At 40.1% G+C, this 26,769-nt stretch overlaps 2 protein-coding genes across 2 annotated transcripts in view; one reads left to right on the top strand and one right to left on the bottom strand.

Annotated features, from left to right (window-relative positions):
- Positions 1-419: 419 nt before the first annotated feature.
- ntmt2 (N-terminal Xaa-Pro-Lys N-methyltransferase) lies at positions 420-5,598 on the bottom strand. The gene is made up of 4 exons (XM_060865116.1): positions 5,572-5,598; positions 3,372-3,624; positions 2,502-2,542; positions 420-656 (listed from the first exon to the last, which is right to left on the bottom strand). The coding sequence occupies exons 1-4, from the start codon at positions 5,596-5,598 to the stop codon at positions 420-422; spliced, it is 558 nt and encodes a 185-aa protein (XP_060721099.1).
- A 1,425-nt stretch (positions 5,599-7,023) lies between these two features.
- kifap3a (kinesin-associated protein 3a) overlaps positions 7,024-26,769 on the top strand; it is a 26,092-nt gene continuing 6,346 nt past the window's right edge. Inside the window, exons 1-19 of the mRNA XM_060866841.1 lie at positions 7,024-7,183; positions 10,259-10,390; positions 10,700-10,845; positions 10,995-11,053; positions 11,882-12,023; positions 15,078-15,177; positions 15,578-15,702; positions 16,635-16,733; positions 16,822-17,000; positions 17,986-18,148; positions 22,676-22,776; positions 23,574-23,682; positions 24,245-24,357; positions 24,445-24,610; positions 24,718-24,843; positions 24,923-25,021; positions 25,099-25,184; positions 26,271-26,457; positions 26,632-26,725. Of these exons, the coding sequence (XP_060722824.1) occupies positions 7,152-7,183; positions 10,259-10,390; positions 10,700-10,845; positions 10,995-11,053; positions 11,882-12,023; positions 15,078-15,177; positions 15,578-15,702; positions 16,635-16,733; positions 16,822-17,000; positions 17,986-18,148; positions 22,676-22,776; positions 23,574-23,682; positions 24,245-24,357; positions 24,445-24,610; positions 24,718-24,843; positions 24,923-25,021; positions 25,099-25,184; positions 26,271-26,457; positions 26,632-26,725 (2,258 nt within the window). The 5' untranslated portion in view covers positions 7,024-7,151. The remainder of the gene's footprint in view (positions 7,184-10,258; positions 10,391-10,699; positions 10,846-10,994; positions 11,054-11,881; positions 12,024-15,077; positions 15,178-15,577; positions 15,703-16,634; positions 16,734-16,821; positions 17,001-17,985; positions 18,149-22,675; positions 22,777-23,573; positions 23,683-24,244; positions 24,358-24,444; positions 24,611-24,717; positions 24,844-24,922; positions 25,022-25,098; positions 25,185-26,270; positions 26,458-26,631; positions 26,726-26,769) is intronic.

Genomic DNA, 26,769 nt, shown 5'->3' with positions numbered 1-26,769 from the left:
CAGCATTTAATCAGAATTTAATACACATCTCAGGCTGTACCTGGTTTATTTCTATACTCGTAATTTATTCACACAGGAATGTTCATTGTTTTGGAGTAAAATGGACGTCTTAACGGTTATCGGTTACTGAAGCGAATTAAAACGATCGTATTGAAATGACAGTGTTTGTAATTATTCTAAATGGAATTAAATCATTGTAGGCCGTCAGATGTTTCTTATAGAGATAAACTTCTACAGTTAATCGCATACAGGTGTGAAACTATGAAAAGATGAGATGAGAGTAAGCTGTATTTTTGTAAAGTCTAGCTAACTAAGTGCAATTCTGTTTAACGCGTTTAAAAATAAAGCATATACAGTATATGTGAAAGTCCAAGCAGATAACTATCAAAAAACTGCCTGTCATCTTTATAGTGCTTTCCTCACTGCATGGCAATCAGCCTCACGGGCACAATAATGTCAGGGAAAAACTCCTGCTTCTGTATGTCCAGGATGGTGAGGCCAGGCTTCAGGATAATGCTCTTCATGATGTCCAGATGACGGATGAGGCTGCTGTCTACAGGGTCCAGTCTGCAGCCCTGTCGTGCCATGTTGTCCAATGGTGCCGTGCCATGTTGTGCCATGATGACACCTTTAGGTCTTAGGCTTTTAGTCCTTTGCTCCCTTCAGGTTTGTAGATATGACACAAGAGGATCTGTTGGTCAAATACAGAGCCTCAGAGTTCCCCAAAAAATCTTTTTTTTTTAAAGTCCACTCAAGCATTGAATAAAAGCATCATCAAGAATAACTGGTTATGGGTGCCCACTGTCACCACTGCTATTCGCTCTTGCCATTGAGCCGTTATCCATTAAACTTAAATCCTCATTAGACTTTAAAGGTATAACTCGAAAGGGGGCGGAATATAAGGTATCCTTATATGCTACTGATTTGTTGCTATATGTGACGGATCCTGCAGCCTCTGTTCCTATTATTTTATCTATCTTAAATGATTTCGGCTCTTTTTCAGGATACAAACTGAATTTTCATAAGAGTGAGTGTTATCCGGTAAACAATACCGCTCTACAACTTCAGCATCTGAATCTGCCATTCAAATTCAACTGTTCAGGCTTTAAATACCTTGGTATTACGGTGACCCGTTCCTTACCCAAACTTTTTCATGCCAATCTTGCTCCGGTTGTGATTTTCAGAGGTGGAGCAGTCTACCTCTGTCTTTAACGGGAAAAATCAATGCAGTTAAAATGAATGTTCTGCCCAAGTTTCTTTATTTTTTTCAATCGCTTCCATTATTTTTACCTAAGTATTTTTTTTATTCTTTAGATAGAATGATTAATTCTTTTCTTTGGGGTGGAAAACCTCCCAGAATCCGTAAGACTCTATTGCAGAGATGTAGGCTCAGTGGTGGGCTTGCTTTGCCCAATTTTCAAATATACTACTGGGCTGCACATATCCAGAAACTAAACTCCTGGACCAATTCAACGGAATCCACTTGGTGCAATCTGGAGCTACTGTCTTGTAGATCGTCCTCTGTATCTGCTCTGCTTTGCTCACCCCTTCCGATCAAACCATCTCAATATACTGGCAATCCAGTCGTACTGAACACACTTAAGATTTAGTTTCAGTTTAGGTGTCATTTTAAATTTAGGGCTCTATCAGCACTGGGCCCCCTGAATAAAAATCATTTGTTTCCCCCGTCTTTTTTAGATTCAGCTTTTTTACTATGCCATGAAAAAGGCATCAGGCAACTTTATAATTTGTACGAAGATGGCTTCTTTAGAAGTTTTGCCAGCCTGTCCTTGGAGTATGGGCTGCCTTCAGCTCATTTTTTTCGATATCTCCATGTCCGCAGCTTTGTATCTAAATGCCTTCCCAATTTTCAATCTGTACCCCTCAAGCAACCTTGGGAGAGTTTAGTCATGTTCACTCCACACCAGCGTAGTTTGATTTCCCAGATATACATTTTCATTTTATCTCTCAATAGCTGTAATATAGACAAAACCAGGACCGCTTGGGAGGAGGAGTTAGGACTGCAGTTAGGCGACGAACGTTGGGAAAAAGCCGTAGATAGAATACGGTCTACCACTTCCTGTGCCCGCCTCAGTCTCATTCGGTTTAAGGTTTTGTACAGAATTCATCTTCCCAAATCTAAACAGGCAAAAATCTATCCTGGGGTAGAGGACAGATGTGACAGATGTCATGCTTCCTCCTGTCGTTTAAGTCATATGTTTTTTCTGTGCCCAAAATTACATGTATTCTGGACAGGTTTTTTCAGCATTATGTCCTCCATATTTGAAGTGCAATTGACGCCATGCCCACTGATCGCTATATTCGGTATTACCAATGTGTCAGTATCACTGAGTTCTGTACACAAAGATGTTTTAGCCTTCTCATCTTTGTTGGCCAGACGTTGTATACTTCTACACTGGAAAGCAATAAGATGTCCCTCCATCTCTCAGTGGTTTAAGGATTTGATGTTTTTTTCTTAAGTCGGAGAAAATAAAATATACACTGAGGGGTTCTACTGACACCTTTTTTTGCAAGTGGCAACCTGTTATTTCTTATTTTAAGAGACTACGGGTGTTATCTGATTAAAGTTCTAATTTGGTCGAAAATTGGACTGTATGCATAACCTTTCTTCCTTTTCTTCGGTTGTTTTAACAGGGGGATGTGGGGTGTTTGTGCGTGTGTGTGTGTGTGTGTGTGTGTGTCTTTGTCTGGGGGTTTGTTTTTGTTTTGAAAAAAGGAAAATGGAGAATTTCTGTATACATTCTTGTATTTGTGATTGTTGATTTTTCAGTAAAAAAAGAAAAAAATAAACAAGAATATCTGGTTATATTAATAGCATTAATCGAAGAAAATAAAAAATTAAGAAAGCGAGTCAACACAACCCCATAAAATAATTTAAAAAAAAAAGACTAAAGACAAAATAAATGTTGCTGTATTAATAGAGCGTGGAATAAATAGACTGCCTGTGCACAAGTGAGTAAAAATAACCTTCAATTCTGTCTTTCAGCATTTTACTATCACTGTTAGTTTTGCGCTCTCAGCTATCTGGGCACTGGACCTTTTAAGGTGTTTCGTGGGTGTCGCTGCATGTAAATGAGATGTGTCAGTAAGGTGTTTTTCAAATATATATTAGTAACTTATATATAAAACTTTACATAGCTTTTACTTCTGATAATAAACAAACATACAGCAAAGAAAAGAAATGAAATGTTTTGTTGTTCTTTCAATTTTTTTCTCTTCTTCATTTTGCGATGTGCAAAATGTTTGCACTCGGCTGCAAATCCGATTAGTTTCAACATTAGTTGAATCTGATTAGTTTCATGTGAGTGTATGTCTGATCACACTGTGTGTGTGATCAGACATACACTCACCAGCTACCCACTGCATCCAAATGACATCATATCTATCAAGTGGAGGTTTGAAATCCTGCAGGCTGTCGAGGAAGTAGGTCTCCACACAGTCAGCGTAGTCCCCCAAGTAACACTCATGGGCATGGAGAATGAAGTCCTCCATCATATCCAGCAGCTCTATGGTTTCAAATACAGGAAACAGGACCCCTTTTGACACACGGCCAATCCCACAGCCACAATCAAGGGCTTGCTTGGTATCAGCCTTCCCTGGTCCCTGACGTGATTGCACCAAATAATCAGATACAACTCTAGGTAATTAGTTATTCTTTAACCAGTTGATATTTCCGTAGACATGCTGCTTTGTGTTAGTATATTCACTTCAGAACTGATTCTGTCCTCAGCTTCATTGAATAGTCCGCATGTGTAATGGATCTGTACCAGTAGATTAATTTACAAAACATTTTACGCTAAAAGTATCTTGATCTGTCTTATCTCAACGTTCCCGGAAAACTTTATGCGTCTTCCTGAAGTCCGGCACAGATGCTGAATCACAGTAGAATATTGGAAGCGTAGAATCCACGAGTTAAAAAAACCCTCTTCCTCTCTCTCTCTCTCTCTCTCTCTCTCTCTCTCTCTATATATATATATATATATATATATATATATATATATATATATATATATATATATATATATTGTTTCATCCAATATGTCATGTTTTGAAGATGACCTGATGTTGCTATTTTTGTCTCTGCAGCTTGGACACATTTTTCTTTAGTGTGGAAAAGTACTACAGATTTATATCTCATTCCAGATTTTTTCCCCCTGTGTACTGTTATGTATAATGCGCTCCTTTCTTGTGTGAAGTCTTTCCACTAAATGTTGGTGCATGTCTGCGGGGATTAGTGATCATTCAGCTACAGTACAGGAGCATTAGTGAGATCAGACACTGATGTTGGAGTGTGTCTGTGGGGATTAGTGATCATTCAGCTACAGGAGCATTAGTGAGATCAGACACTGATGGAGTGTGTGGGGGGGTTAGTGATGATTCAGCTACAAGAGCATTAGTGAGATCAGACACTGATGTTGGAGTGTGTGTGTGTGGGATTAGTGATGATTCAGCTACAAGAGCATTAGTGAGATCAGACACTGATGTTGGAGTGTGTCTGTGGGGATTAATGATCATTCAGCTACAAGAGCATTAGTGAGATCAGACACTGATGTTGGAGTGTGTGTGTGTGTGGGGATTAGTGATCATTCAGCTACAAGAGCATTAGTGAGATCAGACACTGATGTTGGAGTGTGTGTGTGGGGGGATTAGTGATCATTCAGCTACAAGAGCATTAGTGAGATCAGACACTGATGTTGGAGTGTGTCTGTGGGGATTAGTGATCATTCAGCTACAAGAGCATTAGTGAGATCAGACACTGATGTTGGAGTGTGTCTGTGGGGATTAGTGATCATTCAGCTACAAGAGCATTAGTGAGATCAGACACTGATGTTGGAGTGTGTGTGGGGATTAGTGATCATTCAGCTACAAGAGCATTAGTGAGATCAGACACTGATGTTGGAGTGTGTGTGTGGGGATTAGTGATCATTCAGCTACAAGAGCATTAGTGAGATCAGACACTGATGGTGTAAGAGTGAGGAGGTCTGGGGTTCAGTCGGTGTTCCAGTTCATCACAAAGGTGTTCAGTGGGGTTGAGTCAGAGTCAGGGCTCTGTGCAGGACACTCGAGTTCTTCCACTCCAACATTAACACACCATGTCTTCATGGAGCTCTGTGCTTTGTGCACAGGGACATTGTCACGCTGGACGATTGCTAAACCAAGTGCAGCTAAAAAGGAAACAAATTATGCTACATCATAGACAATTATTATTATAGAGTAAGTCAATTATAAAATCTCCAACACTTTTTCAATCAGTTAACTTTAACAAAAAACAACAATAGAAAGCATCATAGAAATTCTAATGGATTCGAATTACAAATATCATCTCAAACATTCAGCTGTTAACTATGAAAACCATTACCAGATGGTTTTCATTACATAATGTGTTGTTGGCCATATTCACACATCATTAAATCATTATCATCAAACCATATTCACCATTACAGAAACTTATTAGAATCCGGATGCATAATGATGTCCTAATGGTGTTAGGTGTAATGTGCCCTACAGGTGTCCAGTACATTGGAACTTAACACTATCTATTAGACATACCACCAGTAGAAGGCCCACAGGGACCATTACAGCTTCCATTAAAACCAATACAACTTCCATTAGAACTATTACACCTTGTTCACATTACACATAGTGAGGATTGGTAAAGTTTGTTTTTTAGCAGGAAAAAACGTCTCCCAGTTTGACCAGTTCGGACTTTTAGATCAGACTGGTAGGTCTGACTGTGGAAGCTTGTTTCCACCTCGTTTTAAAAAATAACAAAAGATAATTGCGACTTTAAATCTCAGAATTCTGAATGTTCCTTGCATTTCTTCTCCGGACTCTTAAAATAACGTTACAGAGGAATCGGTTGTGATGTAGATGCAACTAATGATGTGGAAGTGGCATACAGTATGTTATACGCCAACAGCTTCAGATATCAGAACGTCAACATGATTAAAGTGAAAAGTGACGTGACATACGGCTAAGTACGATGACCCATACTCAGAATTCGTTCTCTACATTTAACCCATCCAAAGTGCACACACACAGCAGTGAACACACACACCGTGAACACACACCCGGAGCAGTGGGCAGCCATTTAAGTTTTCGGATTTGTTAATTTGTTTTCGGATTTGTTAAATTGTTTTCAGATTTGTTCATTTGTTTTCAGATTTGTTAATTTGTTTTCGGATTTGTTAAATTGTTTTCAGATTTGTTCATTTGTTTTCAGATTTGTTCATTTGTTTTCAGATTTGTTCATTTATTTTCAGATTTGTTCATTTGTTTTCAGATTTGTTAATTTATTTTCGGATTTGTTAATTTGTTTTCGGATTTGTTAAATTGTTTTCAGATTTGTTCATTTGTTTTCAGATTTGTTAATTTATTTTCGGATTTGTTAATTTGTTTTCAGATTTGTTCATTTGTTTTCAGATTTGTTCATTTATTTTCGGGATTTGTTCATTTGTTTTCAGATTTGTTCATCTGTTTTCAGATTTGTTCATTTATTTTCGGATTTGTTAATTTGTTTTCTTATTTGTTAATTTGTTTTCAGATTTGTTAATTTGTTTTCGGATTTTTTCATTTATTTTCAGATTTGTTCATTTGTTTTCAGATTTGTTAATTTATTTTCGGATTTGTTCATTTGTTTTCAGATTTGTTAATTTTTTTTCGAAATTGTTAATTTGTTTTCGGATTTGTTAATTTGTTTTCAGATTTGTTAATTTGTTTTGCACTTCTCGGCCACCGTACTTTTAGCTTTATGTTGTGTGACTCCAATAAAATCAGGATCTCTCTATTTGTGAAACCACAACAAAAATAATACTCTATAATGTATAATGACCATTACAGCTGGAATGAGTAACTGGGAGAAATGACGTCAGAATGATTAAATATATGGCGCATTTCTGAGGAAAAATACAAGAATTGCAAGGGGAAAAAAACAGAATTCTGAGCTATAAAGTCAGAATTCTGAGAATTAAATGTCCATGAAACCGTATGACCAAGCAGCTCGTGGTGCATGATGGGAGTTTGATGACACGCCCTAGCAACACATACGTAATCATCGGTTATGGGAGCAGATCCGTCATAACGCAAATAAAACGGTTCTTAGCGTGTTCATATTTTAAAGAACAGACACAATGCAGGCCGATGATGTAAGGTATTTAAAAAGGTGAGTGTGCGCGCGCGCTGTTTTGTTTGTATTTATTTCGGTTAGCTCACTTAGCATCGCAAGCTAAAGGATGTTGTTTTGATTCGGCTTTAGAAACAAGTTTATATGCTGCATGTATGTAGGTGTGATGATGTTAATGTGACTGTAAACAAAAACATCAGCTAGCATATGGTGATATGTTGTCATTGAAAAAAACCCAAATTAAATTCTGCATCTATATAAACAGTTAACACAACAAAGTGTTGATTAAAATACGGACATTCTATATGTATATATATATGTATGTATGTATGTATGTATGTATGTATGTATGTATGTATGTGTATATATACATATACATATATGTGTGTGTATATATACACTATACATATCTATGTATGCATGCATATGTATGTATATATGTATACATGTGTATATGTTTGTATACATTTATACATGTGTGTATACATGTGTGTGTATATGTATGTATACGTGTGTATATGTATGTATACGTGTGTATATGTATGTATACATGTGTATGTATGTATACATGTGTGTATGTATGTATACATGTGTGTATGTATGTATACATGTGTGTATGTATGTATACATGTGTGTATGTATGTATACATGTGTGTATGTATGTATACATGTGTGTATGTATGTATACATGTGTGTATGTATGGATACATGTGTATATGTATGTATACATGTGTATATGTATGTATACATGTGTATATGTATGTATACATGTATGTGTATATGTATGTATACATGTATGTGTATATGTATGTATACATGTATGTGTATATGTATGTATACATGTGTATATGTGTGTATACATGTGTATATGTGTGTATACATGTGTGTATACATGTATACGTGTGTATGTGTGTATACATGTATACATGTGTGTATGTATGTATACATGTGTGTATGTATGTATACATGTGTGTATGTATGTATACATGTGTGTATGTGTGTATACATGTGTGTATGTGTGTATGTGTGTATACATGTATACATGTGTGTATGTGTGTATACATGTGTATATGTATGTGTATATGTACGGATACATGTATACATGTGTATATGTATATATGTATGGATACATGTGTATATGTATGTTTACAATTTGTGTATATGTATGTATACATGTGTATATGTATGTATACATGTGTATATGTATGTGTATATGTATGTATACACGTGTATATGTATGTATACACGTGTATATGTATGTATACATGTGTATATGTATGTGTATATGTATGTATACATGTGTATGTATGTGTATATGTATGTGTATGTGTATATGTATGTATACATGTCTATATGTATGTGTATATGTATGTGTATATGTATGTATACATGTGTATATGTATGTATACATGTGTATATGTATGTATACATGTGTATATGTGTGTATACATGTGTGTATACATGTATACGTGTGTATATGTATGTATACATGTGTATATGTATGTGTATATGTATGTGTATATGTATGTATACATGTGTATATGTATGTGTATATGTATGTATACATGTGTATATGTATGTATACATGTGTATATGTATGTATACATGTGTATATGTATGTGTATATGTATGTGTATATGTATGTATACATGTGTATATGTGTGTATACATGTGTATATGTGTGTATACATGTGTGTATACATGTGTATATGTATGTATACATGTGTGTATACATGTGTGTATGTGTGTATACGTGTGTATGTGTGTATACATGTATACGTGTGTGTATGTATGTATACATGTGTGTATGTATGTATACATGTGTGTATGTATGTATACATGTGTGTATGTGTGTATACATGTGTGTATGTGTGTATACATGTGTGTATACATGTATACATGTGTGTATGTGTGTATACATGTGTATATGTATGTGTATATGTACGGATACATGTATACATGTGTATATGTATGTATACATGTGTATATGTATGTGTATATGTATGTGTATATGTATGTATACATGTGTATATGTATGTATACATGTGTATATGTATGTGTATATGTATGTATACACGTGTATATGTATGTATACAACTTGTGTATATGTATGTGTATGTGTATATGTATGTATACATGTGTATATGTATGATTATATGTATGTATACACGTGTATATGTATGTATACACGTGTATATGTATGTGTATATGTATGTATATTTGTACACTGATAAAGAGATGATTTATTTTATCTCTGTGTCACAGCATGTAGGAGTCGAAAGTAAATAATGAAGAAAGTACCTTTTAATGAAAGAAAGAAACTTTCAGCTTTAATCTGAAGGATTTGACACTTAAATTAAGTGATCGGTGTAGAAATTACAACACTTTATACATTTGTTCCCATCTTTTCACGGAGCTGAACTATTTGGATAAACTAGCAAATTCAATCATTTTTAACACTCGATTGTAAATCATTTGTTGTGAACGACTGCTTGAGGGCTGAAACACAGAAATCATCAGACACTGAGTTTCTACCCTGGTGATGTTATGCCAGGCCTCTAATTCAGCTGCCTTCACTTCCTGCTTGTTCTTTGTGCCTTCAGTTTTACCTTCAGCAAATGAAATCAAATGCAAATAAACATAGACCTTTTGTCTGCTTACTTGTAAGTAAAATAATGACGGAATAACACACCTGAGCAGTCAGTTGTCCAAAAACAGATGACATGACATGAAGAAGAAATCTTGCAAAAAAACACATTTTAAAATGGGACTCATGTTCTTCTGAGTGTGTTGGTTGTTTAGTACCATATTATAGGATCTATATTAATAAAATTATTCATATAACCTTATAATCTATGAGGTTATAAAATTTTTTTGGGCATATATGTTGGATTACCCACAGCACAGATTACACAGATACGTCTGTACTGTAACTTAAACGATATCTAGACCTACACAGGTCTCTTTCCACTGACTTTTTCAGTGTGCCCACCAACAGATTACTGACCAGCAGTCAGTAGTTATATACAAACTTCCTGTTATGGAAGTGTGCCTGATGAACTTGCTAATGAGTGTGGGTACAGTGTATAAATACATCATGTTTATACTCCATAGGAAAGTCAAGGGAGGAAGTCTGGATGTCCATCCCACAGAGAAAGCCCTTATTGTCCAGTATGAAGTGGAAGCGACTTTTATGGGAGAAATGGGAGGCCCGATGCTTGGGGAACGCAAAGCTTGTCAGAAAATGTAAGTTTTCAAGTTTTGGATTAAAATAGTGCATAAGTATGAGATTTTGGACAGCATTTGTGGAGTATTCCATGCCCCCAATTGATTTATTGATTCATTTTGATCTCATACTAACAAATAAGTACTAAAAAATGTTGAACAAATTCAGCAAACTCTGTCTGGATCTGGTTGATTTCTCAGGGATTCCATTTATATAAATATTTATATATATATATATATTTATTTTTTTTAATTTATTTTTTTTAATTTATTTATTTATTTATTTTTAACACCTCCATATAACATGGACACAAACATTCCTTCTTCCAGAGTTCGTCTGAAAAGCCTTACTGCCACCACCGATATCGGCTCGCTGGCACGGAAAGTGGTGGAGGAATGCAAACTCATTTCACCCTCCAAGCTCCCAGAAGTGGAGCGACTGCTCTTCTACCTGCAGAACCGCAAGTCGACTATAGGTATGAAGCAGCGTGTGCAGTGATATCCCAGTTCCTCTGGTGGACTAGTGAGGGTAGTTATGTTCATCTGGTTAGGATTAAGTAAGTCCTGTTGTACATATAACTCTTTCAAGCATTCTTTGTTGTTGTTTGTGGTTTCTAATGTACAGAAATAAAAGAGAAGAAGCAGATAAAGCCACGGGATCCAGCTCCTTTTGAAGGCATGGAGGTAAATCAGTTCATTCCAACCACTCCGGTCAGTTTGTTACTGTCGTTTGTTACAGTTCTCTTGGTTTGTCGGTCGTATCGGGTCCACATTTCCCTTCAGAGATGAATCTTTTTTTTTTTTTACTTCTTTATAACAATCTATTGGAGACCGAAGAGCACCATCCAAGCTGTGAAGCATGGTGGTGGCAGCATCAGTGTTCATCAATGTGATGTTTACTGAGTATTCAGTGAACAAGCAACACTTGTGTTCATCCTGAAAATTCCAAAAAGAAATAGAAGTGCACTTCATGTACCTGTATGATCCAAGTGTGGAATGTTAGACGCTTTACACACTCAACACTTGCAGCTTTGCTTACGTAGTGGAAGAGGGGCAGGGCTATCACGCGCTGACGCTGGATGAGAAAACATTATTAAGATGCCAGACGTTTTTCAAATTAGCCCGTGTTGTTTTTTTATTTTTCTAAAGTAACTACAGGCTTCATGTTAAATGCGTTTGACGTCATTTGCCATGAAAAGAAACGTTAACACGCAACCCAGCTACCATGTACAGACAAGACGCCAGAGTACATAGTGCGTAGTAAATGGTGCATCATTTGGGACACAGCTTATGAGTTGCCTTTACTGGCTTGTCAAGAATACCATGATTTTTTTCCCCCACTGACTCAATAAGGACTGAATGTTGAATTAATGTATTTTTTAATTTTTTGGCCAAATTGCTCATAACTGACAAACTGTTGCCTTGTCACTTGCTGGTGTAAACACAAGCTGATTAGCTGTGGTATGATGGTGAGTTTAGTGGCATGACGCACGTTCTGTTGTGATATTGCAGCTGGACGAGGAGGCCAATATCAACAGCATCGAAGACTACGTGGAGCTGCTGTACGAGGACGTTCCAGAGAAAATCAGAGGAGCTACGCTTATTCTACAGCTGGCTCGTAATCCTGACAACCTGGAGGAGCTGCTTCAAAACGGTATGCAGCGACATCAGTACTCACCATACAAACTCAGTGAGAACGGAGAGAAAGTGGGAGCTTGAGAACGTAACTCGAGTTGAAGTCTGCATATAACTGCACATAGCATCTGGAGCTTCGGCGCTTTTATATACTCACACGGATGTGTTCCTGAAAGCAGGTTTTCATCTCATATCCATATCAGGGTCTGAGATTGAGGGGAAAAAAAACCCCACAGTCTTTTAAAGTAAACTAAATTATCCAGTATAAATTATAATCTAGCCCTCTGGATATTTACAGCCATGTAGCAGCGTCGATCCTTTTATTAGCATATGTATAAAAGTATCTTCAGCTATCAGAGTTACATAACCCGAATTAACCATTAAATACACGTTGTTCGTTTCCACTAGCGTGGTTTTAGTGAATGGCTGGAGGTGTGATATTTTTGTATTCGAAAGCACAATCATTCCTATAGCAGTTAGCACCTTCACTTAGAATTAAATCTGAATCGGCATTTAAACAAAGCCGTCAAAACTTTCTGTTTGTGTGGAAAGATCAGGAATCAAATGCTCTGTGGCACCTAGAAATAAAAGTATTATTGTATGCACTTAGAAAATGAACCAAGTATTTGCGTAGCGTAAATAATAAAGCCGTACTGAGATTTTATATATATATATATATATATATATATATATATATATATATATATATATATATATATATATATAGAACTCCAGTAGACTAGTCAGTTGTCCTTTAAACAAGCTGAGACTGAAATGGAAACGAGGAGCGTCGCTAGTGAACGAGCATGAAGACGGAGTGGAAATCTGATCCAACTAACCAACCAATCAAAGGCACTTACTAAAATAAATATTTGTTCAAGGAGCCCCAGCACTTGCTTCCTGATGAAATTATCCCTGGTTTAAAAGCTGTAACGGTTTTCAAGCTCTTTACATGGTGCACTGTATTGCAACCATAATTCACATATCAGGAAGCTTTGTGGCATTTATGTGACGTCGCACTTTTATGTGCGCATACACAGACTCTCCGTTTTCACCGAATATTTCCAGCTGCACGCTCTCTCTCTCTCTCTCTCTCTCTCTCTCTCTCTCACTCACTCACTCACTCGCTCTCTCTCCACACCGACGGCTCAGTGCCACACGTCCAGTGTCCATCTCTTCTGTCACAACGCATTAACTCCTTCATAAACCTGTCAGAAATCATTACCTTTACCGAGTTTGGAAACGGCGACGAGGCTCAAGCAGAGTCACAACGGGGTCAGACGGAAACGAGAGGGTCCAGGGGCCACATGCCGCAGCACGACGCGCATGTCCGCTCACAGAGGAAGTCTCATTTCTCAAGCCGCATGAGACGTGACCTCTCCTCCTCTCTCGTCCCTGAGCTCCTGAGTCCTCTGACCCTTCTTCTCTTCTCTGTAACATGCGCTCGGTCTCGCTCTCTGTCGCTTTAACCCCTCGTCCATCGTTTCCCTTGTGTTTTTCCGCTCGCAGTCAAGCGGGCCTCATGTTCCAACGTCCTAACCCTGGTTCTTCACTTCAACTCAATTGTGGTTCTGTTACAAACTTCTCCTATACCGACGTCCGTAAATAATTCTACCTTTCAACGATAGCATGGAAAAAGCCTTACGACGGTCAAATATTCATCTGCATATATCTCTCCAAGTGAAGAGCGTTTTGAAATTTGATAAATACCAAAAGTGAAAATATTTGTCTACCGAATGAAGCCTGAACATGCCGATCCCTCTAGGTTTATAACCTGTTACTAAAAATTCTTTTGAAAGTGTGAAGAATTTCACGTTTAGTGTTAAACAGCGGTTTCTGTCTGAAGTTGAAGTCACTCGCTGTATTTAAACATGGGATTCATCAGTTTGCAAGTTCTCCCTGTGATTCAGGGGTTTCCTTAGAGTTTTCTCTACCAGTCCAATGACATGTGATAATGTGATGATAATGTGTCTCCAATGTTTGTGTGTGTGTCTGTGTGTCTCTGGGGTGGTTCTGGGTATAAAAAACACCACAGAGAATGAAACCCGTTTGAAATCTTCTGTACCGATTGTGTAAAAGCTGTTCTCTTGTCTTCCTCGGTTTTGATGACGATGCGACGGAGCACTGCTGACGTTTCCACCATCCGTATCTGATCACAAAAAGATCGGATTTCTCTTAATTCTGTTTCTTTGAGACCTGCAGCCCCTCAAAAGCTTGCTCTGGTTGTTAGAACAGCGAGGTTTGGTCCACTTTTAGGCAGACTGGCTGCATGTACCACTGCTTTTATATGACATGATCTTTACAGACAGATACCCAAGGCAAGGGGAGAGAGTAGCACAAATGATTTGGGTAAAATGATTTTATGTTTCTTAAGGTAGAGATATCAGCGTTGTCATGTTGTTGGCAGAAGAACATTTATAGAGATTTCCCAGAATGCCACGCAATTTACTGTAGTATTCACTTTGAATACAATGACTATCAGGTGAGAGAAATGTCTAGAAGACTAAAGTTTTAATTACAGATTATATTTTTAAGTCCTACAAATGATCCTGTGCATGAAAGTGTGTACTGTGGTTTAATTAAAGCAACAAGTGCTGAGATTTGTGTTTTTGTGTGTGTGTGTGTGTGTGTGTTTTTGTGTGTGTGTGTGTGTGTGTTTTTGTGTGTGTGTGTGTGTGTTTTTGTGTGTGTGTGTGTTTTTGTGTGTGTGTGTTTTTGTGTGTGTGTGTTTTTGTGTTTGTTTTTGTGTGTGTGTGTTTGTTTTGGGTGTGGTTTTTGGGTGTTTGTGTGCGTGTGTTTTTGTGTTTGTGTGTGTGGTGGGTTTTTTTGTGTGTGTGTGTGTGTGTGTGTGGTTTTTGGGTGCGTGTGTTTGTGTGTGTGTGTTTGTGTGCGTGTGTTTGTGTGTGTGTGGTGTTTTTGTTTTTTGTGTGTGTGTGTGTGTGTGTGTGTGTGTGTGTGTGTGTGTGGTTTTTGGGTGCGTGTGTTTGTGTGCGTGTGTTTGTGTGCGTGTGTTTGTGTGTGTGTGGTGTTTTTTTTTTGTGTGTTTTTTGTGTGTGTGTGTGTTACACCACAGAGGCGGCTCTGGGAGCTCTGGCCCGTGTACTGAGGGAGGACTGGAAGCAGAGCGTAGACTTGGCAACCACCATCATCTACGTCTTCTTTTGCTTCTCCAGGTATTAAGCTGGATATTAAAATCTCCTCTAAAACTTTCTAGACTGAACGTTGGAGCCATTTTTACGAGGCTTGTTTTCTTTCTTTTTCTTTTTTTTCTTTAATAATAGTGCGAAATTGCTTAATCATAATAATAATGCCTACTGTCAAGACCAATTAGAGTAACGGATTGAATAGATGACTGTGAAATCCCGTGGTTGTTCTTGGCTCAAGTGGAGTTCATTGTTTCTCAGCTGGGCTGCAAAATGGATTTGGTTCACATCCATCTTGGATTGGAGATCACGTTGGGTGCTAGCTGAGACTTTATCTTGGCATGGCTGAACATATATAGTTTGGGGTCTCAGAGTCAAAACATACGAACGCTCATCACTTCCTTCCTTCCTTCCTTCCTTCCTTCCCCAGTTTCATCCAGTTCCACGCACTGATCACTCACTACAAGATCGGTACGCTTTGCATGAACATCATGGAGCACGAGTTGAAGAGGTACGACCTGTGGCAGGAGGAGCTGCAGAAGAAGAAGAGAGCTGATATCCTTTCTGCGTGGTAAAAGCAAGTCTGCATTCACACAGGGGTCATGTGGTTAAGTCTGGTCAACGGTCAAGGGCTTTAGTGTTTCATTTTAAACACAACACCGTGCTCTGAATAAGTAGAGTGGAAGGATTCGAATAGAAAGTTTAATAAAAAAAAAAAATACCCCCAAGAAAATGTGAAGAAAATTCAGATTAGCCAACTTCTCTTCTGGGTTTTTTTTGTTTTTTTTTTTAATAGTTCTCCTGGATGATTATGAAATCCTGGGTTCTGTTGTTAATGGTTTCACACTCCTCTCCTAAATACTTTACCCAGGGATAACAATTAAACCTAGTATTAAACCTTCATAGTCTTAACGTGTCATTAAATGAATAGAGAAATAAAATGGATGTAAATCCTTCTCGGCTGTTTTTAATTCACCTAAAGACAAAAAAGAAAGAAACCACAGAGGAGCAAATTATATGAATTTATTTATTTATTTTTATTTATTTATTTTTAATTCCTTTTCATTGTCCAGCCATTCGTTGATTTTATTTTTTTATTTTTTATTTTTTAGCTTTTGTCTCCTATCCGGTTCGTCCTGAACAGATTTTTCTGAACATGACTGTAAACATAAAACCGTCACCAGCGGATGTGTTTTTCACCACCATTTGATGTAATGCCACCATAATGTTTTTTATTTGTCCCTCATACGCGACAACTACTGTTCACACAACACGCAAGCTTTCTATGACTGTACGCATTACATGATATGAAGCTGAAGCACTGATCAGTTTCTGATCGGGTGTCTTTGACTTGTTACATTCTTACACTGCCGTGTGGCGTGAACACTGCGAAAGCTTCCGATCAGGGTTTCATAACCCTGAGAAACCCTACAAAGGTGTACTAATATCACTTCTGATTTGAGATCAAAGTCCTTGACTGCTTAAACGGGAGGAAGACCCAGAGAACCAGAATGTGAAGAAAGAGTATGAGAAAGCGCTGAAGAAGTACCATAGTCTGCTGAACAAGCAGGAACAGCTTCTCAGAGGTAACACCCATATCAGACCCCTATGTATTTACATGGGATTGGAGACGGAGGCAGGCAAGGTTATGTTGTTCATCTTTTCACCCGATAGTGTCTCTGTATCTGCTGCTGAACCTGTCTGAGGACACACGCATAGAGCTGAAGATGAGGAACAAAAATATAGTGCACCTGCTGGTGAAAACACTGGACCGGGAAAGCGAGGAGCTCCTGGTTCTCGTCGTGTCCTTTCTCAAGAAGCTCAGCATCTTTCTGGAGAACAAGAACGATATGGTGAGACACACACACACACACACGCGGTTCTTAAATTGATCTCATTTGGATTTAGTAAACTGACATCGGACTAAAAGCAGCTCTCTACGTTTCACTCCTTTTCTTATCACATCCTATAATTGACCAAAAAACCCACACCGTGTTGATGTGAGAACGGAGTCTTCTTCCGTAGTCTAAATCTGCTCAGAGCGTCATAGTGATGGACTTTGCACGTAGACATGAGCAACTCAACCCATTTATTTATTTATTTGTTTGTTTTTTAATGGTTTCACCGTGAAGTGTGGCAGCCGTATATCATTGCAGTAACAGTCATTAGGATTGAAAGCTGGTTTGGAAGTAGGGTAGAGAGGCTGTAATAGGTCTCAGATTTCCTCAAGCCTATGTGGCTGTGGCTACAGCCGCTGTAGCCCACAGATGCGTTAACAAGCCGGGCCAAAGCTTCATCACCAGACCTTAACACACACGCCGAGAAGTGTAGAGCAGAGCAGATGACTGCAGTAGAGTAGGTCTTATTTAACTATTTATAGTTTAGCTGAAGTTGAGCACGTTCGCCTCACACCGAGGGGTTCGATTCCCACCTCCGCCTTGTGTGTGTGGAGTTTGCATGTTCTCCCCGTGCCTCGGGGGTTTCCTCCGGGTACTCCGGTTTCCTCCCCCGGTCCAAAGAAATGCATGGTAGGTTGATTGGCATCTCTGGAAAATTGTCCGTAGTGTGTGATTGCGTGAGTGAATGAGAGTGTGTGTGTGTGTGCCCTGCGATGGGTTGGCACTCCGTCCAGGGTGTATCCTGCCTTGATGCCCGATGACGCCTGAGATAGGCACAGGCTCCCCGTGACCCGAGGTAGTTCGGATAAGCGGTAGAAAATGAATGAATGAATGAATGAATGTTTCTCTTTGTTTGTTCACTCTCTCTCTCTCTCTCTCTCTCTCTCACTCTCTCTCTCTCTCACTCTGTATGATATGCTGCCTTGGTGTGTATTTCTAGGCTGAAACAGACACCGTGGAGAAGTTGGCTAAGCTGGTCCCCTGTGATCACGAGGATCTGCTGAATGTCACTCTGCGTCTCCTCCTCAACCTCTCCTTCGACACAGGCCTCCGCAGCAAGATGGTGCAGGTGGGCCTACTGCCCAAACTCACTGCCCTGCTAGGTACGCCACATACCTGTAGACACCATACTGTGTTTTCACACAGACTTAAATCATGCTGATGGATGACTGTTAACGTGTATAAGGTCCCTTTTCACACCGGGCGTGTTTGCCCGAGGTATGAGGTCTTAATCTGAGTGGGATTTTTCCTGGTGCCCTCCTGCAGTGTTGGTCTGGTTTTAGACTCTTCTGATCAAACCCAGATGCATTTGCCTTCGTCTTACATCATCAGAAATGTGCACGGACACAACACAACAGGAAATTAAAAAAAAAAAAGGTTATTTTGATATTCTGTATGTCTACAGCAGCTCCACACATCATCTCTTGCTGTATTTAATATTCACTTCTTCCATTCATTTTTGCCAGTAACTTGTACATGTGTCTATGCCTGGTGTTTTTGCATCAGTGCCTGACCGACTAAACTTCTTAAATCATTCACAGCATGACTTCTGTTCGTCATTCAGATTATCATCTCATTCCAGATTAATTCCCCCTGTTTTAATGTTCTCCAGTTTCTGTGAAGGCTTTCCACTAGATGTTCGAGTGTCTGTGGGGATTAGTGATTGTGCGAGCTATCGGTGAGATCAGACGCTGATGTCACTGAGTCAGGGGCTCTGTGCAGTAGTGTTAATTTCGTCACCTATTTTTAATTTAGTCTTAGTCTTGTGCCAAATGTCCTTGTTAGTTTTAGTCATATTTAGTCATTCACATATCTTTTTTTGTTAGTCAAGTTTTAGTCGACTAAAAGTCTTTTAATTTTAGTCTAGTTTTAGTCAAAAAATTGTAGTCTTTTTTAAAATAACACATTATTACTGAGATTATTACTGATAAACATTTCAGTAAAAAAGTGTTTCACATATGTTTCACTCGAACTTGACCGAACATCACATTTTTTACTTTATTGATACTGCTTTTAATCGTAATGCAAAGACCGGTCATCGGGACATAAGCTGTCATGTACAATAAAAGAGCCTGTGCAGCGACAGGAAATATAATTTAACACAAAAAGCCTGACTAGACCAGGGGTGGACTTGCGCTCGGACGAATTGTTTCTACGCACACACTAAACAGCGCGAAGCCGCAAACTCGTTGTGAATATTTTAAAGGCGTAACAGCTGATGAAAAAGCAGAGACAATTGTAGACGAAAATGAAGAGAGATTTTATCTTAGTTTTTATTTTATACAAAACATTTTCGTCTCGTCTTTTTTCGTCAACAATAACGCTGACGTTAATTTAGTCTTAGTCAGCGTTTTTGGACAGCGGTGCAGTCTCGTCATCGTCTCGTCTTAGTCATGAAAAAAAAGGTTGTTGACGAACATATTTCGTCTCGTCTCGTCTGACGAAATTAACACTACTTTGCAGGACACTCGAGTTCTTCCACTCCAACTTTAACACACCATGCCTTCATGGAGCTCTGTGCTCCGGCACGTTGGCATTGTCAAGCTGGAACACTGTCTGAGACTCTTAGTTCCAGTGAAGGGAAACTGGAATAAATATATAGACATTCTAGACAATTCTGTACATTCAGCAGTTTAGGGAAGAGCCACATACGGGTGTGATGGGCAGCTCTTCACATACATTTAGCTGTATATTGAATGTCAGGTCCTAATACACTGGGTTTGTTCAAATATTTCAAATGTAAGATTTAGCATTTGGTTCAGTAAACCTTTGCAGCAATAAACAATACACTAAACATTGTGCAAGACAGGACAACAGAGTAACATGGCCATGAGTGAGATGTTCCATTAATGCCAATCCCAAAGGTGAAACCTCTAGATGACATATAGCTGTTTTTCCATCACACTGTGCTTGATTAGTCCTTCTAGTACTGTAGAACTTTTATGAGCCAGGTCAGAGAAGGGCCTCTTAAAGGACTGTTTCAGAAACAGCTGCGAGTACAAGACATTGTAAATCTCTAATGACCTCGTATTGTTTTTTCAACCCTGCCTAACCCCTCCACACTTTTAGTAGAGAATTGAATAATGCAATAGCTAGCAAAAAAAAAAAAAAAAGTACTACATTAGCATGCATCAAACACCTCGGTGAGTTCAGTCCTCAGGCTGACCGAACAGACTCTGTTTGTGTCCGGCTCGTAATCTAACCACTTCCTGAGGAGAAATCTAGCATGTGATTGGTGCCTGATCCATACAGCCAGGCGTGGTTGCTTTGGCACCACTGATGTGTCTTTTTAAGGGTCCTGTGGGGCGTCATGTGTCCCACATAATTAATATAATGTACTTGTTAAAATAACAAGCTCGCTACTAAAGCAAATGTTGTTCTTCCAGGACGGGGGATGTCCAGCTTTGGCTACCTGTGGAGATCCGTAAGCACACGCGATCACTCACGCTCACAAGAACTTCCTGTTGCTAAAGGTCTATTCAATTCATCCAGCCGAAGCCCTCGTGTTTAAATTTCAGAAAAGAATGCGGGCGTGAATACGAAAGTCGAGGAATGTTACGAGTGTTGACCTAAACATACATCTGGCACTCGAGCTGGTGAATATAGTTATCCGAGATGAACTCGTCTCATCTCTTATCTCCTCCGAGCCGGCCTGCTCGAAGTGAGAAGTCCACAAATCCCCGCATCCCACACCGAAGGTCACAACCCTGGCCGATAAGATAAAAGCAAGGTTCAGCCTCCTCTCATCGCTGCGGCCCGCGTGTTATCTCTGAGCCGTGAGGAGGAGGTAACGGTCATCCACTTTCTTGAGGATCCACACAGATTTTGTACTCTGCTGTGTTTATCCATTCAGCACCTTTTACAAGCATGCAGCTGACTCTGAATTGCAGGACAGGGAAAAGGAGAATGAGATCAGCAATCACCGAGTTTTTAACAAAACGTTGGGTGGAAACGCCACCGATTTAAAACGAATAATAAATGCCGTGCCCGCCCACTCCCGCAGGGACTTGAGGATATTCATCCCGGCTCTTGCATTTCTAGTCTAACGAACTCATTTCGTTCAGTTCCCACAGATATAAACAAACGAGTTTACACGGGGCTACAGTGGCGTTTCAACATTTTTATAGGGGCTGATCTTGTGTATAATAAACACATGAAACAAAACGGTTAAGCTAACACTGCAAACCGTGTTTAATTTGAAGTTATTTACAGCGTAGTGCTGGGAATAAAATCACCCTCCGGTGCAAAAGAACAGCAAAGAAAAGGATATGGTTACAGGAAAGTGGGATTTACACCAGGTTATTGTACATTGTGCATTTTCTGGAAGTAGTTCATGTAGGGCTCCGCCTCCGTTTTGCTATGAAATGAAAATAAAGCCGAGAAAGCGGCCATTATTATCCAGTCACACCATCTATACATTATCTCTCGCTATCCTGTGATCTTTATCCCTGTAGGATTTTAGAAAAGCCGCCGCTTAACCCATCTTTTTTCCGTTCCTTTGTGCCTCGTCCATCAGCTTCACAGGATCGCTCTTTGTAATGCCACCTCGTAAATCTGTCCCTCTTTGAAGTCTGTTTACTGCAGCTATTTACTGTTTATTTGTGGGAAGGCTGACCACGCTGAAATCCTCGTCTAAAGGCCAAGTAGAGGGACGACGGCTGACGCCTGCAGGCCTGCTCTCTGTACTTTCTTGATGGCTGGGTGGTTTATAATTGAAGTGCGGCTCTAGTGCTCTCCCACTAACTGCCCCCGAACAGCATAATTAGTTTCTAACAATGCTTTTTTTCCCCCCACAGCTCTCTCCTTTTCCAGGGCTCCAGTAGGGATCTGAACTCATTTTTTTCTATATATACAGGGGGCCGATCCGCACAGCCCTCGTAAACGATCCACTGTTTTGTTCTCCCTACCTGCCGAGCGGTGCTCTACTGTGCGTGTGTATGTGCGTGTCTCTCGGCTAATGAGAAGCACATGTTCAGGCCAATCGCCGTTGCTGGCAGAGTAGAGCAGCATGACTTGAAGTTATTAATGGCAGTAAAATTTATGCTTCCTTCTTTTTTTTGCCAATTAAATGGAAGAGTCCTTTTCTTTCTGGGTCTTGGAAAGAACATCTGGCTTCAATAGGCTGAGATAACCTAGCCTGAAGGGTCCGCGACCGGCTCCGACTGGTCCCCTCTTTCACTTTCCCTTTCTCTCCCCCTTTCTACTCTCTCTTTCTGTTTCTCACTCACACTCACTGTCTCTTATTAATCTGGAGACCTCACTTCTGACCTGTGTGTGTGTGTGTGTGTGTGTGTGTCCGGCCACACAAAGCCCCCTAGAAATATGCAAATCTCTACCTTTTTTTCCCCCCCCGTACATTGCTCCATGTGTGTAGAAACACTTCTGGTTTCACATTTCCCTCTACCAGTACCTCTACCAGTAGGCTTGAATTTTAATGTCAGTCACACTTTGAAACTGAAAAAGTATTTTTTTTTCCCTCCATAAATACTTTCTTGGTTAAAATAATAAAATGTACCTGATTCATATCACATTAAATCTAACATAGGAGTTGTTATACGATGTAGTTTTGATCTAACGTGCACTTATGTTTTTGTGTGTGTGGTGTGTGTGTGTGTGTGTGTGTGTTTCAGGAGACGAAGCACAGAACCACTTAGCTATGCGCGTACTGTACCATATTAGCATAGACGACCGCTTCAAGTCCATGTTCGCCTACACGGACTGTATTCCGCAGGTAAGAGCCTATCACACCCGAACGTGTCTTTACATATCAGAGAAAAGCGACATCACGAGAATGGAGATGTTATGGAACGGAACAACTCACGAGCAGACTGGTTTGGTGGACCGCTGGGTTTTAGTTCAGCTCTGCTCAACTCATTCAGTCAGAGTCGAGGGGAGATCTAGAGGTCCGGATCTGGGAGCATGGGATTTGTAGTCAAATTATGCATGCTTTAGCCTTTAGGATGTACAAAGGCGCTTTAGGGCGGTGAGGAAGCGCGAGCAGGGCAGGTGCCAGTAAGTCTAGCCGCTGTGTGATTACGGCTCCAGGGCTGCTGCTATGTGATCCTCCAGAGCTGGGTGATTGCGCAGCATGGCCTCCTCTCAGAGCTGACTAGCCTTGGCCAGGCCTGCCTGCCGTTCTGCTTAATGTTAACGTCACACATATACAAACTCACTTCAAGTTGCACACCCTGGGCTCCTGTTCAGTCCTGGGCATGTACCTCTGAGCTAATGAGCAGTGACATGGGGGATACACTTCTAAAATCAAGAACTGTTTGGGGGGGAAATCCTAAGCTCCTGCCTGTCTAGGCCTGGGCTAATTAGAGCTGCTCTCCGGACGTCTGCTCAGTTTGGGCTCCAGCCGAGATAGTCGACGGAGAGCACATCAGTTTTGTCCATCTAGCTTAATTGTATGTCTTGGATGCTTTGTTTAAACTCGTGTGATTTTTTTTTTTACTAAAAATGGTTTGGATTAATTGAATCCTTATTATAGCAAAGTGCTGACTGTGTGTGCAATTGGATGCCTGACAGGTGATGAAGATGTTGTTCGATTGTGGTGAGGAAGGAGTAGACCCGGAGCTCATCTCCTTCTGCATCAATCTGGCGGCCAATAAGAGAAACGCACAGCTCATCTGTGAAGGTGAGGACACGTGTACTTATACAGACTCGTCTCTAAATATACAGTCAAAGTCATATGTGTATATACGCAATGCCGAATCAGCACAAGTTTTAAACCTATAGAAGAAGAATAACATGTATGATGGTTGCGAATGAGTCCCTCAGTCATCGTCAGTGCCAAACGACGGATCTCAAATCATATAGCTGCTTTAAAAACAGGTCAAATTTGCAGAGGTTGTTAGAAAAACCAAGACCTGGAGGATTTTTCTGAGACAAACCTCTCAGGACACACAAGGAACTCAGAACAGTCATTGATCTTCCGGGAATCAAAACACAGTATAAAGAATTGAGCATGTGTAAACTTCTGAACTATCTATTCACGTGAATTCAGTTCATCTTGTGGACTAGCATAAACTAAATAAAATAAAATAGCTTATTCAGGTCAGAACTAAATAAAACAAAATTGTGTTGTTGTTTTTTTTTATTCCTCCTTTTTTTTTTCTGTAAGGGGTGTGCAAACTTATGACTTCAGCTGTATATCTATTCCTGGTGGCTGTCCAGCACCTAATGTTTTCTCCCTTTAGGTAATGGACTGAAGATGCTGATGAAGAGAGCATTCAAGCTGAAGGATCCACTGATGATGAAAATGATCAGGAACATCTCCCAGCATGATGGACCCTCCAAAAACCTATTCATTGTGAGCTTTAACACTGACACAGTCCACACCTGTCCTCATGGACGTTCTCGGTTGTCATGTTAACAACGCACGGCTGTTTTCCCGCAGGATTACGTCGGAGACTTTGCAGCTCAGATCGGTCAGAACGAGGACGAGGAATTCATGATCGAGTGTTTGGGAACGCTGGCGAACTTCACCATCCCTGATCTGGACTGGGAGCTGGTGCTTAAAGAATACAACCTGGTACCCTTCCTGAAAGAGCACCTCAAACCCGGTGAGCCACTCAAACGTCTCACAGCATCGAAGGTGTCTCAAGGATATATCTCAGTTTTCATATTTATTTAGACCAACAGCATCTCTAACCTTATCCGTGACCTCTAGGTTCTGCAGAAGATGACCTCGTGCTGGAGGTGGTGATAATGATCGGCACGGTCTCTATGGACGACTCCTGCGCCGCCATGTTAGCCAAATCAGGCATCATCCCTGCTCTTATAGAGCTGCTCAACGGTAGGCTAACGTCAAGTCTTGGAAAATCTTTACTGCTTTTTTAAAGATTTCTCATCTCAGATCTTTTTTCCCTTTGCAGCCCGACAAGAGGACGATGAATTCGTTTGTCAAATCGTGTACGTCTTCTACCAGATGGTGTTCCACCAGGCCACGCGAGACGTCATTATAAAGGAGACCCGTATCCTTTTCCCCGTTTTCTTCTAGCCCCTATATCCCGCTTTGTCTCATGCTTTACCTTAACTCTCTACTTCTCAGAAGCTCCAGCCTACCTCATCGACCTGATGCACGACAAGAACGCTGAAATCTGCAAAGTGTGTGACAACACGCTGGATATTATAGCCGTAGGTGTTTTATTTCCTTAGCATTACTTGATTTCCTTTCCTATCCAGCTTTGACCCGTCTAGATCCCCCGGAATAACGCTGTTAGTTCAACATTGTTAGTTATGGCAGCGTTGCGGATTTGCTGTGGACGTTAGTTGCCGAATGATTGTTGCCAGGCCTGAGATTAATGTAATTAGGTCTCCATTATCCCAGGTTTCGTTTGGAGGCCAAGGGAAGTGTTCTATACAAGTGATCAGGCAGCGCTATTAAAGCTAGGAGCCACATCAAACAGGCTCGAGGTGTCTGGTTAGTCTCAGATAGGTACCGAGGACAGAACACAGGTCTGCTAAATGCCACACACACCTACATTCACCCCTGCTCTTGTTCAGTTTTGTAGGTTTTTGTTGGCAAATTAAACGTTTGGTTTGAAGCGTTTAAGACCTTATCTGCCTTCTTTTTCCTCGCAGAGCTTGTTGTTGTTGTTGTTGTTGTTACTAACATCTTAACGTTTCTCCATCACTTCACTATCTCGTTTGCGTCACCAATTTATTCTATTTTATAATTAGACTTTTTCCCGATCGTATCTTTCAGGATATGTGTAAATGTTTTACAAAGTGAGTCGAAAAACACTGATTCCTATAAACTGTTATCAGTTTAGAGTTTCAGAAACGTGTGAGCTCTGTTGCAATAAGATTAACACTCTAAGCCGTCAACCCTCTTCCCTGTCATAAGTCAGACGGTTGTTTCATGTTTGATTTATTTCTACCCTGACGAAAAGTGTCAGTCTGGCCTGTTTTGTGATAATAGCTCTTTTTAAGCTCGGAGCCTCACATGGCCGCTCATATCCCGCGGCCTCTGCTTTGGGCTGCGGTGATTAATCAGCTGGGCTCAGTGGAATTTGGCCATGTTCAGAGATCCTACGCAAACATTTGCCATGTTAACCGCTTGGCTCTCTGCATGCTAGCGCAGGTCCAGATACTAAAAGTAGCATTCATGGGTCTATGCTGGCTAGACGTCAGTAGCATTCGTTACCTTCGAATTTCATTCGTCATTATCCGCATCTGCAGGATTTGTTGAATTACAGGTCTTTGTCCTTCTCTGCGCAGGAGTACGATGAAGAGTGGGGGAGGAAGATCCAAAGCGAGAAGTTCCGTTGGCACAACTCTCAGTGGCTGGAGATGGTAGAGAATCGGCAAATGGACGACGTCGAACCCTACTTGTACGGCGATGAAGGAGAGCCCTTTTTACAGGGAGCAGACATTCTGGAGAGACCCGACCTTTTCTACAGCGCAGGTCACAAAGCCGGTTTCCATTAGTACTATAACCGAATTGCGGCATGACCGCATTAAACCAAACATAGGAACGCCCCTTCGAGTTAGATTTAAACACCGCTTGATTCACATCTACGTCCATAACGAAGATGGACCACAGTAGTACTAAAAGTTTACCTAATGTGTTTCCTTGTAGATGGATTAATCTCTGCAGATGCTGCCATCAGTCCAGACTTCTTTACAGAATTTCAAAATGGAGATTACGTCACCTCACACGGTTTCCCTGGCAGGTACATGCACCACTTTTTAAATAGAGAGCATTGTACTTGTATTA

Source organism: Tachysurus vachellii, chromosome 3, assembly GCF_030014155.1.
Source record: "Tachysurus vachellii isolate PV-2020 chromosome 3, HZAU_Pvac_v1, whole genome shotgun sequence".
NCBI lineage: Eukaryota > Metazoa > Chordata > Actinopteri > Siluriformes > Bagridae > Tachysurus > Tachysurus vachellii.
This window is presented reverse-complemented; position numbering and strand designations above follow the sequence as displayed.

Excerpts from the sequence above, each read along its gene's own strand:
- ntmt2 (XM_060865116.1), bottom strand. The coding sequence starts at position 5,598 with ATGGTCCCTGTGGGCCTTCTACTGGTG. Across the intron at positions 2,543-3,371 it reads TTGGATGCAGTGGGTAGCTG|GTTGCCACTTGCAAAAAAAG; the intron begins GTGAGTGTATGT and ends AAGAAATAACAG. Across the intron at positions 657-2,501 it reads TGTCAGTAGAACCCCTCAGT|CAAAGGACTAAAAGCCTAAG; the intron begins GTATATTTTATT and ends ACCTGAAGGGAG.